Genomic DNA, 18,501 nt, shown 5'->3' on the forward strand with positions numbered 1-18,501 from the left:
AAGCGCAAGTGGAAGCTGCTGAGCGACGCGTTCATCCGCTACTACTGCTCGCAGTTCACGCAGACGGCACTGTCGCGTTACTACTCCGCCAAGCGGGAACGTAATGAACATCTGTGCGACTACATAAACAGGCTGAATGGCTATGCTCGGACCGCTCGTCTACACTTCGAGAAGAGTGGTTGCGACGCGAAAGAACACGTACAGCAGTTCCTGGCAGCATGCGATGATGACAAGCTGGCGAAGAGTCTCTACCACGCTCGAGTCGCCGACATTCACGAGCTCGAAGAGATCATCGAAGATGTTCTCAAGGGCAAGGAGAGGATGGCCAAGCGTGACAGTGAGTACCGATACTCCAAGAGTCGTGATACGCGACGCGACGATGGATTCGCCCGCAACAACCGGCGTGATGACCGTCGCCGCGATGACAACCGAAACAAACCAAGAGTGACGCTCATTGAAGCCACAGTGGATGACCTACTAGCTGAATTAGAAGGTCGTGAAGCTGCTCAGGGAGGCACCGAGTATTCAAACGAAGATCCGAACGCTTACGACGATGTCCAAGACGAGTACAACGACTTTCAGCCCGATAATACGGATGGTGATTTCTCATTGGACGAAAACGACCGATACCTCGCCGCGGCTAACGAAAATGAGCGCCGTGCAGCTGCTGAAGGCACCTACGCACGTTCAGACAACCGTCAACTGCGTGGAAACGTGCCTGATCGCGAGAATGGCTTCAATCAAGATCGCCGAAGTAGTGACCGTGGGTTCAATCAGGACCAACGCGGTCGACGTGACTTCAACCGCGACAACCGACGCCCACAGTACGGACCATGCGCGGTGTGCGGTGGCATGAGTCACTCCGCCCACTACTGCAACAAGCGATGCAAGTTCTGCAAGCAGCTCCACGATGCTGGACAATGCGAACTTTTCCGCAACTTCCAAGACCTTGCCAAATTTGTGCGCACCAAAGGCACGAAGGAGGAACTCCCGCCAGAGCTCAAGGCCGTCGTTCAAGAACGTCATTTAAACTAGGCAGCCCGCCAACTACAACTGGGTTGGTCCCTATCGGGCTGCCACAGTTAACCGAGCCTTCAATGGAAGCAGAGTGTATCTTTGCTTTCATGGGGCAGAGTGAATGGCCTGATAATTACGTAACAAGTGTGAACGCGACGGAAAATGAAAAGGAGAGGAGTAGAATCCTCGGTGGAGGTGTTGGAGAGAGAGTGGAGTGTGCTGATGCTGATGAGGGCACCAGCGAGGGTTCGCTCGGCGTGGTTTCGAGTGCAGCGCGAGACGAGCCCAAGGGTCACTCCAAGATTATGAAGTTGAAAGACAGGGGTGGTGGTCGGCCAAGAAATTCGACCGACGGATCAGAATGAGAGCTCTGGTGCAAGGCGCTGTGAACGACCAGCGAACGAGGATCCTCCTCGACACAGGAGCGAACGTTAGTGTGATCACTGACGCCTTTGCCAAGAAGTTGCGACTCCGAGATGTACCTGATCACGGACGCCGCATTGACATTCAAGGAATCAACGAAGGCAAGGTGTCTACGACGCGACGAGCGTGCGTCAAGATTACGCTTGGATGGGAGATGGTGTACGAGTTCGAGATGTGGGTAATGGCGCATAGTGCAGGCGTCGACGTAGTACTCGGGACCGACTTTATGATCCCAGCTGGGATCCGGTTGGACCTGTTTCACGGCGCGGCGCAATTACCGCACGAAGTCCAATCCCGCTGATTGTCAAGACCAAGAATATGATCGACAGCGAAGAATACGGCTCCCATGTTAACGCCGGGCCACCCGAGCGTTTGGACATTCAAGCGCACGAGTGGCGAGAATACCGACTAGCGAAGCGCCACGTCGGTCTGGAAGAACACGTACTGTGGGTTCGTCGAACGAACAAGCTAATCCCGTCAGTGACGAGGTTTCGACGTGGACGGCCTCAGAGCATTCGACTGACCAACGTGTCTGATCGAGCTGTGTACCTACCAGCGCACGACTCGATGGCAATGTGGATTCCAGATGGGGATTTGCCACGAGGTGACGGCTATGTGCGTCTGGAGTCCAAGAAGTACCAAGACTGGCAAGTATTGGCCTACGAAGGTTGTAGAGACCGCGAGCTCTTTCAGCGTGAATGTGAAATCTACGAACAATGGCTTGCAACTCAGCCCTCGGCAGTTGATCGACCGAACTATCCAGAACCCAGTGGGGTGCTAGCACGGCCTCTAGAAGACTCGCTATTGGATTCCAGTGATCGTCTGACGTGTGCAGAGCGCTGGGCACTGATCCTGGAAGAACGTGAACGAGTGGAAGCCTGTCTGGCGTCTGGGGTGACAGCCAGGGATTCGACCGACGGTCAGCCTTCCGCAGAACCTTTGGACACGTACACGACAACCCATGGCGGAGGCAATAACGCGAACGAAGCCTCGGTAGTGCGTACACACGAACTACTGAGGCCGGTAAACGTGGTACATACGCCAACGAGTGTTAGTGTCCAGTCAGGGGTGACCACGGAAGCGAGAAGCAACGGCACTGGATTGAATGGAGTCACCCGTTTTGACGAAGCTGTCCCGGCCTTGTGTGTCACCAAATCTGCGAACGGGCCATCGGTGGTTGATCCAGAGGATACAGGCATCGCGCAGAAGGTGTTGAGTACGGCACCGAGTATTCATCGCAAGATTGGTGCGAATTTCGAAATGTCAAGACAGCGGCAGAACGAGGAGCTGAGCAAAAGTCAACAACCCAATGTGTCGGTGGCCCGCGCATTCAATATTGCGAACGACGACTCGGCAGATGGCCCAAAGATGGGAAACCAGGATGGGAAGGAGATGGACCAAGTACCGACTGTTGAAATCAAAGCGGATGCCGATGTTGAGTCAAGGGAAGAATCCGTAGCGACGTTGGACGGAACGTACATCTCGGTTGCTCGAGTGTTATCGACCGAAGGAAATGAAGCAACGGAGGGTACGAGAAATGACTTCTACGAACACCCGGTTAACAACATTGGCTTGGAGAACTACGCGAAGGAGCTGGCATTCCTGCCGGATCTGACCGAAGAGGTCAACACGACAATAGACTACACTACGTCTAATGTTGCTGATCCTCAGCTGTCGACTGATCGCCGAGAACGTCTGGTCGCGACGCTAAAGAACCACGAGCACATCCCGATTGCTAGTGGTAACGCACTGCCGCCGCCAGCCTACGGCGCGGTATGCGATATCGACACACAGGGGCACGCCCCAATTAAACAGCGTGCCCGGCGCGTGCCGCTACAATTTCTCGGCAAACTGTACGAGCTGCTGCGCGCTCTGTTGCGTGCGGGACTGATCGTCTTTTCAGACAGTCCATGGGCATCACCGATCGTGATTGTGATGAAAAAGAACGGGCTGGACATCCGGCTCTGCATTGATTACGAGATGGTGAATGCTATCACTGCGATCATGGAGTATGCAATGCCGCTAGTCGACGACCTGTTAACAGATCTCAAGCGCTACCTATGGTTCTGCTCGCTGGATGCAGCAAGCGGTTTCTGGGCGGTCATGGTGACCTTGCGAGCGCGTAAAGTATCGGCGTTCGTCTGCGCACTCGGACATTTCGAGTGGTTACGCATGCCCTTCGGGCTAAAGAACGCGCCGATGATCTATCAGCGTATGATTGACGACGCACTCTGGGGGTTCGTTCAATCTAAAGGAGGTTGGTTTGAATACTCGGAGAAGATGCGTTTAGCTGAAGAACAGGCCAAGAAACGTCGTGGGCCAAGCGCCGAGGGTTCGTTTCAAACGAAGTTCGCGGCAGACCGCGAAGCACCGGTAGAGACCGACCCTGTACTACAACTCGTCAACAGCCCCGTCGCTGACATGTTTACGAACGAGGAGCCAGACGAATCATCGCTGGTACCTGTATTTGGTCGACGGTCGCTTGTGGATGACATTTGCTTCGGTGGCGAGGATTTCGACAGCTGCCTGGCGACGCTGGACCGATTGCTAGCAACATTTGCACAGTGTCGGATCAGCATTAGCTTCACCAAGAGCATCTTTTGCCAACCCAAGGTGGACTTTCTGTCGCATAAAATTTAGCCAGAAGGTATCAGAGCTGACCCCAAGAAGCTTGCGGCCATCACCGAGCTTTCGTTTCCAACGAGCAAGAAGGGCATGCAGTCGTTTCTTGGAGCGGTTAATTACTACAGCCGCTTCATTCAAAACTTCGCGGTCTACGGTGCGGCGCTGTACCAGCTCAAGGATGAAGACTTTGTCGTTGAAGGTAGCCTTTCTGTGGCACGTCGTTCCTTCGAAAAACTGAAGACGAGTGTTTCACATTCACCCATCCTAAGGCACTTCGACCGGTCGAAGAAAGTTCATGTCATGCTCTTTGCGAATGAATGGGCGTTGAGCACTACGCTAATGCAAGAACACGAAGGCAAGTTACACCCCGTACGATTCCTCGGTCGTGTGCTCTAAGAATCCGAAATGAACTACCATCCTGCCGAGAAGGAAGTTTTGGCGTTACTTTTGCTGTTGAAAATCTTTTACGTCCAGCTGACAGGAAAGACGCTACATGTTTATACACGATTCTCGACGTTAGAGTGGGTGCACAAGTCGCAGTCTCTCTTCGGACGCGCGGTCCACTTCGCCGTGCTGCTTTTGCAGTGGCATTTGAAGGTGCAGCGCGTGAAGGAGAAATATGTGGTCTTCGCACAGCTCCTGCAGTCAAGCATCACGAGCTTCGTTGACCTGGAAGACTCGCTCGCGCCGGTGGCACCTCCAAACAAGGGTTCCCCGACTATTCGAATGGACCCCGCGTTGCTGTACGCCAGGCTTTCCCGTAATTACAGCGGATTCGTCATGTCTTTTGACGGATCAGCGAAGACAGAGAAGTACGGTGGCTACGGGAGTTGTTCATGGGTGCTGTGGAGCCTTCCTGAGTGGAAGGTAGTGATTGCTGCAAACGCTTACCTCTCGGCTATCACGGTGAATGAGGCAGAGTATACAGGTATGATAAACGGTGTCAAGGCTGCTATTGCGCACGGTGCCGAGGATTTAGTCATCGTTGGGGACTCAAGGCTCGCGATTCAACAATCACTAGGGGGTGATCGCATGCAGGAAGGAAACTTTGCTAGCGCTGCTGAATACTCACAAGGAACTCACGGCCAAGCTTCGATCAGTTAAATATCTTCACGTTGTACGAGAATACAACGCGGCCGCGGATTCGTTAGCCACTGAAGCGGCTGGAATCAAAGGTCAGTCGGGTAATCTTTGGCTGAAACTCGCAAGTCGGGAGTTGACATCGCTGAAGCCGCATTCAGGAAATGATCTACGAGCCGGATGAAGACTCGGTAGATGTTTTCGTCACATGGAGCAGAGCGGCCACGTACATGTACTGGTCAGGCAGCGAGTCTTTCAACGTGGAAAACTTTTCGAAAATTTCGGGGGTTGATTACAAGCTCACAAAGTGCGATTATGGTATATAGCAGTGATGACTCGGCGACAGACGAAGCCAAGAAATGCGTCAGGTTTGCAGATGAACACTCGGAAGGATGTCTCAAAAGCACAAGAAACGAATGAAGAACGACGAGAGACGTCCACCGAAGATTCATTCGTCGAAGATTTGCCAGACCATCCTCACAAGACTGTACCATCGGCATTTCCCGATGCGGAAGATGTTGACCCGGTAGCGATACAGCGGGAACGACGCAGACGGATACAGGTGGCACAAGACGAGGAGCAGAAGTGGTTTAGTATCAAGAAGGTGCTCCAGGGCCAAGCACAAGAGCTGAGTTACAAAGAAGTTCGAAATGCCGGGAAATACGCTGACCGGTTCGTGTTATCAGAAGACGGCGTGCTTCACTATCTTGGATTGAATCGTCGGTACGACCACGGTTGGCAAGAGGAGACCAAGCTGCGGCTTGTGGTACCGACAACGATGATTCAAGAGGTCTTGCAGAACTGTCACGACTCGCTGGAAGGAGGACATCAAGGTGTGGTGAGAACGTTCCATCGCGTTAAGTCCGATTATTATTGGATCGGCTTGTACGCTGACGTGGAGAAGCATGTGAAGTCATGTCCAGATTGCAGCTCGAGTAAAAGCCGTCCGCAGCTTCGTGGATACTCACCTGGCAACGTACTAGCCGAACGACCTTTCCAGGTCGTCTCGATGGATTTTGTGATCCCACTACCGAAATCTCGCAGGGGCAACACGGCGTTGCTCCTATTTCAGTGCTCGTTTACGGGATTCGTTATTGCCAAGGCTATGTCAGATACGACTGCACTGAGTGTTGCCCAAGTGTTCGAAGAATGTGTGTACCGACGATTCGGAGCCCCATCATTAATACGGCATGACCGCGACCCACGCTTCATGAGCGAGGTGTTCCAAGCGTTCGCAGAGATGATGCAGTCAAGATCAAGAGCGACTTTGAGCTATAGGCCACAGGCTAATGGACAGCAGGAACGCTCGGTGAAGTCAGTGATGGGGTCCGTACGGGTGTACGCGGAAGACCCTCTACAGCAAGATTGGGACGAAATCGCGGAGAAGCTAGTATTTGCTATTAATACTTCTCAAGACACTACGAGGAAGGAAACGCCGTTTTACCTCGTTCATGGTTGGGATGCGCAGTCGACGTTGCGGGCAATGTCGTCATCACTCAAACGAGGACTCGGCAAGCAGTCTGACGCACTGGCGTGGCGGCGTGAGATCAATCGACAACATGAGGTCGCCCTCACTATGGCCAAAGATTATCAGGCTGTAGAAAAGGAGCGAAGGGCAAAAAAGCATAATGATGCTCTGAGTCGACTGGAAAAAGCTGCTGTACCCCAACCAAGTGGAAACGAACACTCGGCGGACGCCCTAGAAGCTTCAGGAGAGATGGAAGATCCTGCAAGAGCTCCACCGAGATCTCTTTTTGAGATTGGGAGCCGGGCGTGGTTGTACATGGAACGCGTCAAACCGGGCTTGACAAAGAAATTAGCTCACCGATGGCATGGACCTTTTCGGATCAAACGCAAAGGTGGAAGAGTTTGCGTACGAGCTGGAAGTGCCTGACCGAAGTGGGTATCGCTTCTACCCAGTAGTGCATGTGTCGAGACTCAAGGCTGTCAACGAGTTCAACAGTCGACCGAACACTCGGTTGGTACTAGACGCGACTAATGAAGGAAGACTCGATTTCGATGAGGAGCTGTTGCCTGAAGACAGCTGGGAACCAGATCAAGTTGCCGGTGAATATGAAGTCGAGGCCATCCTCGACGACAGAACACCACTGACGACGAGCACGGAGCGTGCTGTACGCGAGTTCAAAGTCAAGTGGGTGGGCTATGAAGATACAACTTGGGAACCATCATCAAAATTGTCTTGTGGAGGTCTGCTGTACGACTATTTGCGAGCCAAGAAGCGCGAGAATCGGCTGCAGATGGCGCAAGTGGCGGACGAAGACTAGCGTGACTGGATCACGTGTGAACTGTCCACAGGTCGATGCAGCCTGTGGTAACAGACGAAAAACGTTACTGCAACAACAAATTGTATATGCATTTGAAGAACAACATGAACATGATTACGCTGTGGAAGTGGATTAAGAATAAGAAAACATGAATGCCGACCGGGGAGCGACCACTGAAAGCGAAGTCACGCGGGATACCTCAACAGTTAGCGGAGATGCTGGAGAACGTCGTGGAACGTGCGGCGAGGACATCATCGAAACCAATAGCAGTCTCAAGGCGACGTTGAGTGTGTACATCGCCGTGGAGAGGAGGCGCAACGCTGAGCTGCACTTGATGACGAGCCATTGCAGTCAAGTACGGAATTATCGAGGTCATCATGTGATCGACCGATGCCTCAGTACTTTCAGCCAGCATGGCGCGCAGCGAATCTTCGGTGAGTGGTGGTGTACCACCAGCAGGCGCAGGAGGAGCAGCAGGAGCCATCCCCGCGGATTCAGCGACGATAGGGAGTGCTGCAGGAGCTACCGCAGGGAGAGTCCGGGGCAGCAGGCGCCGGAGGACCGGTTGATGACGCTGCTGTCGGAGGAAGTGCAGCAGACTGAGGGGCGTTCGAACTCTCGGTCTTGCCCTCCTGAGAACAAGTCGAGTAATGCAAGGTGATGAGCAAGGTACCGATGATTCAAGAGAAGGATAGGCTGACGTACCTCCAGCTGTTCACGTTCGCGACGTCTACGAGGATTGAGACGCTGAAAAGCGTCGGACACGGCTCGATTCAGACGCTTGGACATACGGTGACGAGATGGTGAATTGAAGAATGAAGAAATGTCACAACGGGCACCAGTACCGTGGCTTCCATTGCGACAGGGGCAGTTGTGGTGTAGTGATTTCTCCGTAGTTGCGGATTATCACCCGTCGACAAAGACGTGACACCGCCCAAGATGTTCAAGCAACGAACCCTCGGTCATGTAATGTACGGAGACGCCAAGGTGCAAGGGACTCGACGGCGTCACTCCCGAGCTTTCAACGAGTATTGGATACGGCCATATGTCACTGAATCCAGGCTGTCCTTATTATTAATAATGGACTGGCCGGATTCGCATTCAGCGGACCATCTACGGTACGAGCCCTCAGTGGCGGTTGGGATGAGTTCGCGGAAGACTCAGCGACCCTTCGAAGGTGCGTTCACCGTCTGGGACAGGGCGCGGACCGTTAAAGATGCTCATGCGACGGTGCAGACGACGCTTGGCATGCAAGAAGATCCATAACGGATCATTGTTCACTTGATATTTGTATACTTGATTAGGACTTCTTATTAGGAATAGACCCGAAAGGGTAAGCTTAAATACAGAACAGAATTTCCACTCAAGCACACAGAGCGACGTCCGGCTTCAAGGTAAGCGTCAGGTCAAGCTTGTTTGAGTGTGTTATGCCTGTCGGTGAACTCGAAGCTCTGTAGCGAGGGTTCATCCGGCAAGGCCAAGAGACTTTGTGTATTGGCCGATTATTATCGGGAGGTTTTACGTGACGGCTTATTGTTGCCTATTTGCACGACTGGGAGTGCTTGAATTGCCTCCCTTTTATTTCTTCCAGCCGAGTGTTGAACACTCGGTGATCTCGTAAAAGGCTTACCCGTGCCTGGTACCCTTCCGCTGTTGGGACCACGAGGATTCAAAACACCTGCTAGCTTTGCTCGTGCTAGTAGCGTGTTCTTATTTTACTGGTTGGCCTATATAAGTAGTTTACAAGGTCCAGTTTGTCCCGGTGCAAGGGCAGAACTGGGGTCTTCAGGTCCGCCCGAACGATCGTTTACTGTCCTAGTAGACGTATTGTTGTGGGAACATCCTAACTACATCTGTAGCTAGCGTTCACGTGGGAATTCCAACACCACAATCCTTCCCCTGGACCTAGTGACAACCATTACCTGGACTGTCCTTTTCCCGGATCCAACCACCACCACCTCATCTAGTCGGTTCAACGTAACGAGATCCTGATGCTCGGCCTCTCTCTCGACTTCGACACGGCATTGATTCCGTAAAGCGGCACTGGCCAAGCTATCTGCACTGGCATTCCAATCTCGCTTGACATGCACCAACTCGTGATTCATCCAACCACGCAGGTGGACCATCACTTTCTGCCGTAACAGTGTTAGGGCCGGGGCCTTACAGTCAATCTCACCTCGCACCTGTCTGATCACCAAGTTTGAATCCCCACAAATCACCAGCCTTTTTGGATCCTGTCCCTTTAGTAGATCCTAACCCAGCAGGAGCCCGTTATACTCTGCCTCATTGACGGTGAGGCCCTCCGCATTGGTGGATCTGGCCCGTACAACTTCCCATCCGGGCAGTCTCCACAGTATTGCGCTGTATGCTCCTCCTCCGCGTCGTACGTGAGCGGATCCATCGAAGCTCAGGACGTACAGATCCTCATCCACTCGTACTGTCGGGATCGGGATCTGGATCCGGCGTTTGGGCTCTTTCTTAGGAGCGATCCTAGTCAGCGCTTCATCCATCTTAGCTCGAGGTGTGATGCTCGCGGCCAAGACTCCCAGGATCTCGTTTTCCCCTTTCGAACATTTCACAATCTCCAGTGTCCAAGGCGAGAGTTAAGCTGCCCACTGTCCCAAACGTCCTTATAACCCGGCCGACTTGAACAGCCAAGCTACGCCACAGAACAGTCGAAGCGTCGCTCCAAAAATAGACTCCTGAGCGAAGTTAAGTATTGGAGCATCTCAGAATATCCACACGGAAATCTATTTTTGGCTGATCCGGATTTTTGCTTAGATATTCCTTACTCCAACTCCGGAAACTACAGTTCTCTAATATCGTTAAATTGCAGAGCTCTAAAATTTCGCATGGTCGACCACGGTGGCCGCGCGGCTTTCAGCTCCAAGGCTGAGGTTACTATTGCGTCAGTCGCTGGAGACCTACGATACTCAGATCTGTCGCGACTGTTCGTTGTCTGCGGACGCGACCGCAAAGTGGATGAGCTGCGGGCGCTCTTTTCAACGTGCGGGGCAATCAAACACCTGCACTTGGCGCTGGATCGGAGTAAAAAGTCGCGGGTACGGTGGCGTTTAATTTGAGATATCATAGTAGCGGAGCTGTCTCTGCGCTCGTGTCACCGTTCTGACGTGTTTATTACAGGGTTTCGCCTTCCTTCAATACGAAGACCCAGCGAACGCAGCCGCCGCAATTGACAAGTTGGACCACATGAAGCTGGAAGATGGGCACATCCTTAAGGTGGGCATATGTAACTATCGCAAAGACCCTCGGAGGTACTGACATTGTTGCTGCTTATTGCAGGTGACAGTGGCCAAGGAGCGGCCAGTGGGTGGTAACGGCAAATTGAAGCGCGACCAGCAAGCGCGACAAGATCTGGACAATAAGACAGAGGGGGTGCTTGGAGAGGACGATGGAGCTATCGATGCACGACTTCCTGGGAAGAGACAGCGGTCGAGTCCGCCCGTTGCCGCTCTTCCACTTGATTCGAGTCGAGTAACACCAGCTTTTCTACTGGATAATCGCCGACTGGAAGGCTTTAAACCCAATACTGCGAAAATGGAGCTGGGTGCGGCAATTAATTGTCAAATACCATCGCCGACTGTACCAGCGTGCAAGGACGAAACGATGGAGCTTGATTTGGACGTGAAGCAAGTGGTGCGGGCTATGCTTCTTACAGTGGAGCAAATTGAAATGCAGAACAAACACCGCAGTGAGCTCTTTGCTGCATACAAACAGGTGGAAGAGCGAAGCAAACAGAGGCGCTGTGGGAATTTGAGGGTTGTGGTCCCGGCATCAAAAGAAGAGGCTGAAGAAGAGAACTCGACCGAATCACTGGCTTCTAGTATTCAGTCCGTGTCGCTGGTGTACACTCCGATGACGACTCGAGGATCTCCATTTGATGGGCTGCAGACACCGAGAGTGACAGCAAGAGAAGATATTGTGATGCCACCGCCCCGCTCTAAACATCATCTGCGTAGGCGACGTCAGAGTTTGGAGGGCAGCGGCTCCGGCACAGAAGATGGGTCTGACGCCAGTGGCATTCGCCGCAAACGAAGCAACACCACAAACTCGCCTCCACCAACGATTAAAGCCCAGGTCCGAGCCCATTCTCAGCTGTTGTCCCCGCCGAGAACGTTTTTTGCTCAAAATGACATTAGTCTGCCACCAGACAATCTGAAAGTCGAGATAATATCGAAAAAGCTTTGTAAGCGACAGTCACCGGACAATGCGATAGAGGAACCATATCGACTATTGAAGCAGCAGGTAACGCAGCAGAGACGAGAACACGATGATGGGAAAGTAGATCGACGACCTGCTCGACCCAGTATTGCGGATGTTGGACACGACCGGGATAAAATGCTCGAGATCAAATCGGAACCAGCTGAGTCGACGCGTGGCAAGTTGTTTTTCACGTCGACGTACAAGGTGCAGCGCCGAAAAAAAAAAACGTATATGCCTGTTAAGAGTCCTCACTCTTTTTTTTTTACAGTTCACGGAGCAGGAACTGGAAGCGATGTTTGCGGTGTACGGTGATTTTGAATCAGCGAAGCTTGTTAAGAGTTTCGGACGCGTCAAAACCATGGCATACATTCGTTATTCAAAGGTAATGTAACTACTGCCAAGAAGGGATGTGCATCTGATGTGCTTTACGAGTGTGTAGCCTTGCACTGCAGCATTTGTCGTCAAGTCATTTCGAGAGGAATCGTCACAGGGTGACGAAGACCCAGAACGACCTGAGTTTATGAATGTACGATAAGCCCATGTATGAGAGATGTGTCAGTAGCTAACTAGATGACGTTTTGTGTTACTACCAGCTATCGTTTGCTCACGATACCCGTGTGCATTTGCAACACCAAACAAAACTGGCACAATGCCACGTGGACACAACTTTAGGTTGTTCTTCTGATTTATTCTCCAGTCTTACTCCAACCCACAACACAACCTCATCCACATTCTCCGGCGGAAAAGAACGTCTCTGGGTATTACTGCTGTACGGTCGACTTTTGGCTACACATATGCTTTCGTCAGCTGTGTCGTCCTTGTCGGGGATGGAATTTATGGATATTAAGGTCGTCAAGAGTACGGGTGAGGCTCAAGGAGTGGCGTTTGTGAAGTTTGACAGCGAAACGAATGCTACACAGGCAGCACTTCGACTCCACCAAATGGAGTTACCTCTCGGTTCAGGGAAGTTTTTACAGGCGATTGTGATTCTGGCACCGAGTCTGTTTACCACCACTCATGGCAGCAGTTCAAACGGCCCCAACGAGTCCATGCGACTGAATCGCACAGCAGACGAACATGTTGTAACGGGATCTTCCGAGGATGTTGATTTGCGGGCTGTTGAGGCTCGTTTCGCGCGTCTGATGCGAAGCACAGAGCATCCCTACACCAGAGAGGGGTCGTATGTCCACCACTACTCTTCCATGCCTTCGCCCAGAGGAGCAGCACCGAGTGACCAGTTATTGCCGATGGCATCGGACGTATATCAACCGACTCTTTCGAATGAATTCCCTAGTTCTCTGGGAGCGCACCCAGGCGTAGAGTATTATCCGATGCACCTCTTGATGTATCCGCCACCTCCACCATTTCAACCGTATGCAAACTTTGGGAGGCAAGGCAACTACCATCAACTACCGCACCATCAAGGGTTTGGAGGAAACCTGTCTGGGTGGATGGAAGCTGGGCCCTATTATCAAGGTGGAGTACCACAATACTCGCTTTCTTGCGCACCGGAGCAAGAGATGATGTTTTCTGCGCCTGCAAATGGCTCGAATGAGGCGAGAGTCAGTGATTCGTTTGCCGCTCCACCCAAGCCACATTCTTCTCGTTCGTCGTCTGAGCAAATTGATATCGATGATGGCAACAGCAGCTGCAGTAGCCAGACTTCTTTTTCTATTCATGTATCAACCAGGGAGCCATTGGAGCTCGTGACGCTGGTTAGTGCGCTGCAGGACTACCCAGGGGTAGTGTCGTTTGCGAAGGATGATGCTGTTGGGCCGGGCTTAAGCGGCTATATGATGGAGTTCAGAAACGAAGCGCTGGCTCATGAGGCATTGCACAAACTGGATGGATCATTGTGCGGAGGACAGAAGCTTCGAGCTGTGAAGGCAACGTCTTCAAGACATCGAGGGGGGGGAGGTGGAAGCAAAGCTCGCACTGGCTCGGGACGTCGAAAACGACAACGTGTTGACCCACGAAGCCGGAAATGACGTAGAGCTCAATGTGGCCTTTTGGTTGATATCGAACGATAAGTGTGTATCGCCGACATTGGTGGCAAATGGCATGCAATGGGTAGAAAAACTAACGGAAATTCCCGAATACCCGAATCATTCGGGTCGTTCCCTCATAGTAACAGAGTAACATTACTGAAATTAAGTACGTTTGGGTTCAGTCACGCTGGTTTTTTTTTTCTCTACACCTTCTAAAAACGGCCCAGCCTGTCATCGTATCGTTTATCATGGTAGTGCTACGAGTAGTAGTGCGTAGTACTGTTGTTCATCCGTGATTCATCCCGAGTCGTCCCGAGTCGACAGGGGTCCTTCCGCACACCCTATTGCAGGACAGAGCAATGTAGCCACTTCAATATCACATCGAAATTTTCCCGCCACTTCAATTTCAAATTTCCCGCCTCTACGATCTTGGCATCTCAAGCAGATCTCGTTGGCAGCTCGAAGAGGTGCTTCTCCTGCTGCTGGCAGCCTTGGTTGCCCCCTTGGCCTTGGCTGTGACTTGTGGCCGGCGTCGCGGGGGTCAATTTGGTCCATTATGGGACGAGTTTACGATTGTCGAAGGAACGGAAACGAAAAAGCGTAAGGACGCCAAGAGCGATCACAAAAACGCAACAGGCTACAGCAGGAGGTGACAGATTTTCTGGATGAAGAGCTCGGATGGATTGATGATGATCGTGGTATTTATTATCACTCGCCACCTTTTAAATGGTGGGGGTGGGATGGAAATGAGAAGTATCCGTTACTTGCACCTATCGCGCTACGAATTTTCACAGTTCCGACGTCTTCAGCGGCGTCAGAGCGATCGTGGAGTATTTTCAAGTTTATTCACTCATCCCGTAGAAATCGGCTAAGCAATAGCAGGGTTTTTAAGCTGGCGTTCATTTACTCAAACCACGGGGCCAAGGACGCGAACGCACCCATCGTGATCAATCCAGTCAACCTTGTTTGAACTTCAGAGAGCAGCTCATCGAGCAGCACAGAGAGCGACTTTGCTAACAGCGCTGAGTTTTTGGAGAGCATTTGCGAACTGGAACGATTGGATGCAGACCCTGCATCTCAAGAAGGATATGAGTGGTTTGACGGAACGCACTGGGCAGACGAAGATTTTCTACCTGTGGATGAAGAAATCGTAACAGAGTACATGATTTCTGTGTAGTGCGAGATCATTGCTCGAACTAAAGCGTGGCGTGATCGACGTCGAAAGGCTCCTGCGCTATGCAGGAAGCTTGGTTTTGCGTTCTAGCGATAGGATATTTTGGGTAATTTAAACACCATTTATTTCAGTCCACTTATAAATACTATCACACGGATGAATATTCATCCGTGACGAATCACGGATGAACAACAGTAGTACGTACAGATTAATTCGAGATTTTGTGCCCACACCAATAGTAGGTATCGATTCGATACAATTTTCAAATGAGAAGGTTTTATTTTTCTACCAATTTGTATAAAATTCACAGGTTTCACTCCAAGTATAGGTTTGGCATGGGTATAAACTTATAGAACCTTGGTGTACGAAAGAAAATAGTGCTTACTTTGCAAATGATTGGAGATGTTTGTTTTTTTAGAAAATTTACTTTTTTCAGTTTTTCTTACACGGCTAGGCGTTGTGCTAGAATATCACTATTATCGTATTTGTAGATCTTAATCTATAAAGAGGTCTGTAGACAAAGCAGGCCCAAAGCGGCATTATCCGTCCACCTCTAGCCCTTGTTCGGTAAAAGCTGCAGTGGTTTCTGTTGAAATACGTATTGGGGACCAGGCACAACGAAGTGTTGGGACACAAGATGAGAATCAGTTGGGCCAGGTCATTGTATGAGAACGGGGTTGAATCCGTTAGTGTTGGTAGGAGCTCTGGGAGAGCAGCGCAAGCACTTAAATAATTCAGTCTCCATTTTACCTTCCAAGAGTCAAAGCGGTCAGAAGTGTGTTCACGGAACGGAGTTCCAATAGGGTTTTGAGCCCAATGACGAAGCCGCTGAAATACTCGAGTGAAGGAGTGCCGAAAAACTGGAACGGCAAGGATTGGCAGACGTATAAGTGGGCGCTGATGAATGTCTTCAAAGAGCAAGATCTCAAGGTCATCGCGGTCGGTGATTTGACCAAGGCGATGCTTTCTACCGCGAGTGCGGAGAAGAAAGAGGAATGTGAGAAGAAGCAGTTGAAGATCATGCGCTTAGTTGGTACTTCAGTACCGGCAGACGTGCTGCACCAGATACGCGACAAGGAGACCGGATCGGAAATGTGGGGTGAGCTGTGTAGTCTGTATGAAGGCAAGCAGAACGAAGCGATCAAGGCATATACGATTCGTCGCGTAGAGAACGAGCTTTGGAATACGAAGCTTACCCCTGGAAGTGATGCTAATCTTCACCTCTGTAAGATGTTCATCCTCAAGACCGAGCTGGCCGACTTGAATCATACCGTTGCAGACACCACAATGGTGGATATGCTACTGAAGAATTTGCCTGATCAAGTTGAGTTCGAACATTTGAAATCTTCTATCTACTATGGAGCGGATCCGAGTGTGTACTCACCTAAGAAGGTGAGGGAGCTGATTCTCGCAGCAGCAGCTCGGCAGAGAGAGCTCCGAGGAAAGCGTAGTGACAAGAAGTATAATCAGAGAGGAGGAAGTGGAAAAGCATTCGAGAGAAAAGGGAGTGCTCCGGAGGACAAAGTTGGTGGATTCAAGAGTGCCCGGAAGTGTTATTCTTGCGGCAGTGAAGACCATCTGCGGGTGAATTGTCCTGATAAGTCAAAGGTGCAGGAGAATGGTGGAAGCGCTGAGCAGAAGCGCAAGTCACGGAGTAACTACACCGTGCGACATGAGATAACTATACCTGTGCAAATGGACCGTGGACAGGATAAGGGTGTTGTAGCAGGACTTGGGCAGTTACGTGAAGTCCAAAAAAGCCCTCAAGGACGCGGTGAAGCACATGGACAGGATGAATTCGTGCATGAAGATGAAGCTCGAGAAGCTGAAAATTATGTTGAAGATGCACGTAATCATGGAGTCGTGAGTGACGGCGAAACAGTGAGTGACGAAGACCCAGTAAGTGATCCTGAGGCAGATAGTGGTGAAGCACATCTGATAGACAGCGATCAAGAGCCTGGACGGCTAAATGGCAAGGGGTGGTATTTGGATACGGCTTCCAACTCGCACGTCACGGGAAATTTCGCTGAGTTTGTGTCATACACGGCGGACTCCGATAATTTGCAGAATATCCGAGGTGTTACGCCAACCATTGCCTCAAGAATTGCAGGAATGGGAGCAGTGGCGTTGATGACAGAGGTAGACGGAGAACAAGTGGTAACATATATCGATGGAGTGCTGTACATTCCTGACGCAGAGTATGGCTTGTTTTCTCCGGGACTTGCCTTTGAGCAAGGTTTTGCTATCGCGTTTAACAGTGAAACCAGAAGCTTTGACATACTGAGAGATGGAAGGACTGTAGCTGTTGCGACGGCGCAGGATGCTATTTGGGGATTTCAGGTAGCAGCTCCAACTCAGAGAGCAAGAGTGATCTCAGAAGCAGCAGCAGTATGCAACCACACCATCGCTCAAGGTGTTGGTTCGCTGAAGCTTTGGCATGAAAGATTATGTCATACATGCCCACAGTATCTGAAGACCATGGTGGACAAAGAGCTAGTGCACGGAATGATGCTGATACAGCGACAGCAGGAAACGTGCGATGCGTGCCACATTGGGAAGCAGAAGAAGAGATCACACCGCAAGAAGCTGGATCGGGGACTGAAGAGACCGAACCAAGTAGTCTATGCAGACCTTCTGATTCCGGGCAGGAACAATTCTACTCGGTATGAAGCCGTCCTGGTGATTATGGATGGTTATTCTCGCTTTGTCACGGTGTACCTGCTGAAGAGTAAAGACAGCAAGGTGGTGAACAAGCACATGCGGGAATATGTCCTGTGGGCGGAGCGGCAGGCAGGTCGGAGCACCAGCGGAGCTACCCACAAAGTACTGCAAGTCTGGAGTGACAAAGGCAGTGAGTTCTTCAATGGCGAAATCGATGCATGGTATCGATCGAAGGGGATTAAGCACGTGAAAGTCGGACCGAAGAGTTCGCAGCGCAACCTGTGTGAGCGTACACATCAGTCATTGGAAGACATGACTCGGTCTACGATGGCACACTCGGGGTTGCCGAGGAGCCTGTGGCCGGAGGGGAGGCCATGAGAAACGCAGTTTATGTGAAGAACCGCGTGTTTAACAAGGGAACTGGAGGAATTCCCTACGAGTTGTTGTTTGGCATCAAGCCGGACGTGCACCACATTCGGAAGTTTGGAGCACTAGCTTATGTCCATGTACCAGTAACTCCTGGACGCAAGAAACTTAGCGATCATGCGAAGATCGGTTTTGTGTTGGGTTATGCTGAAGATGTAGTTGGATGCAGAGTTTACTTCCCTGACGAGCACACGGCGAAGTTTGTATCTGATTTGCGAGTTGCAGAAGACGTCATGTACCGTGATCGACATGCAACTGAACTGAAAGATGATGATCTTTCTTCTCTTCATTTCACGCAAAGAGAAGATGAAAACCAAACTGATTTGAGCGAGCTGAGCACTGTGCCGTACTCGGAGCTCGAGGGAGGCAAGTGTAGTGATATGCAGACGCAGGATGGACGTGAAGTGTATTCAGCAGTGCATGTTCAAGTGCACCATGCCGATGAAAATGGTGGTGGTTCAGGCAGTGATGGCCTGGACGGTGTGCGCCATGCCGATGAAAATGGCGGTGGTTCAGGCAGTGATGGCCTGGACGGTGATAGTCAACTTGCTGAGACCGGTCAACTCGATGACAATGCTGTGGAAGATGACAGACATGT

At 51.2% G+C, this 18,501-nt stretch overlaps 2 protein-coding genes across 2 annotated transcripts; both read left to right on the forward strand.

The window, feature by feature from the left end:
• Positions 1-11,306: 11,306 nt before the first annotated feature.
• Positions 11,307-12,178, forward strand: PITG_19745 (uncharacterized protein; the record flags this gene model as incomplete). The annotated part of the gene is made up of 4 exons (XM_002895915.1): positions 11,307-11,768; positions 11,835-11,858; positions 11,932-12,041; positions 12,094-12,178. The coding sequence occupies 4 exons, from the start codon at positions 11,307-11,309 to the stop codon at positions 12,176-12,178; spliced, it is 681 nt and encodes a 226-aa protein (XP_002895961.1).
• Positions 12,179-12,235: 57 nt separating this feature from the next.
• PITG_19746 (uncharacterized protein) lies at positions 12,236-13,642 on the forward strand (the record flags this gene model as incomplete). The annotated part of the gene is made up of 1 exon (XM_002895916.1): positions 12,236-13,642. One exon carries the CDS (start codon positions 12,449-12,451, stop codon positions 13,640-13,642), a length of 1,194 nt encoding a protein of 397 aa, XP_002895962.1.
• Between the last annotated feature and the right edge of the window lie 4,859 nt (positions 13,643-18,501).

The sequence above is a fragment of the Phytophthora infestans genome, genomic scaffold, assembly GCF_000142945.1.
Source record: "Phytophthora infestans T30-4 supercont1.121 genomic scaffold, whole genome shotgun sequence".
NCBI classification, from domain to species: Eukaryota; Oomycota; class Peronosporomycetes; order Peronosporales; family Peronosporaceae; genus Phytophthora; species Phytophthora infestans.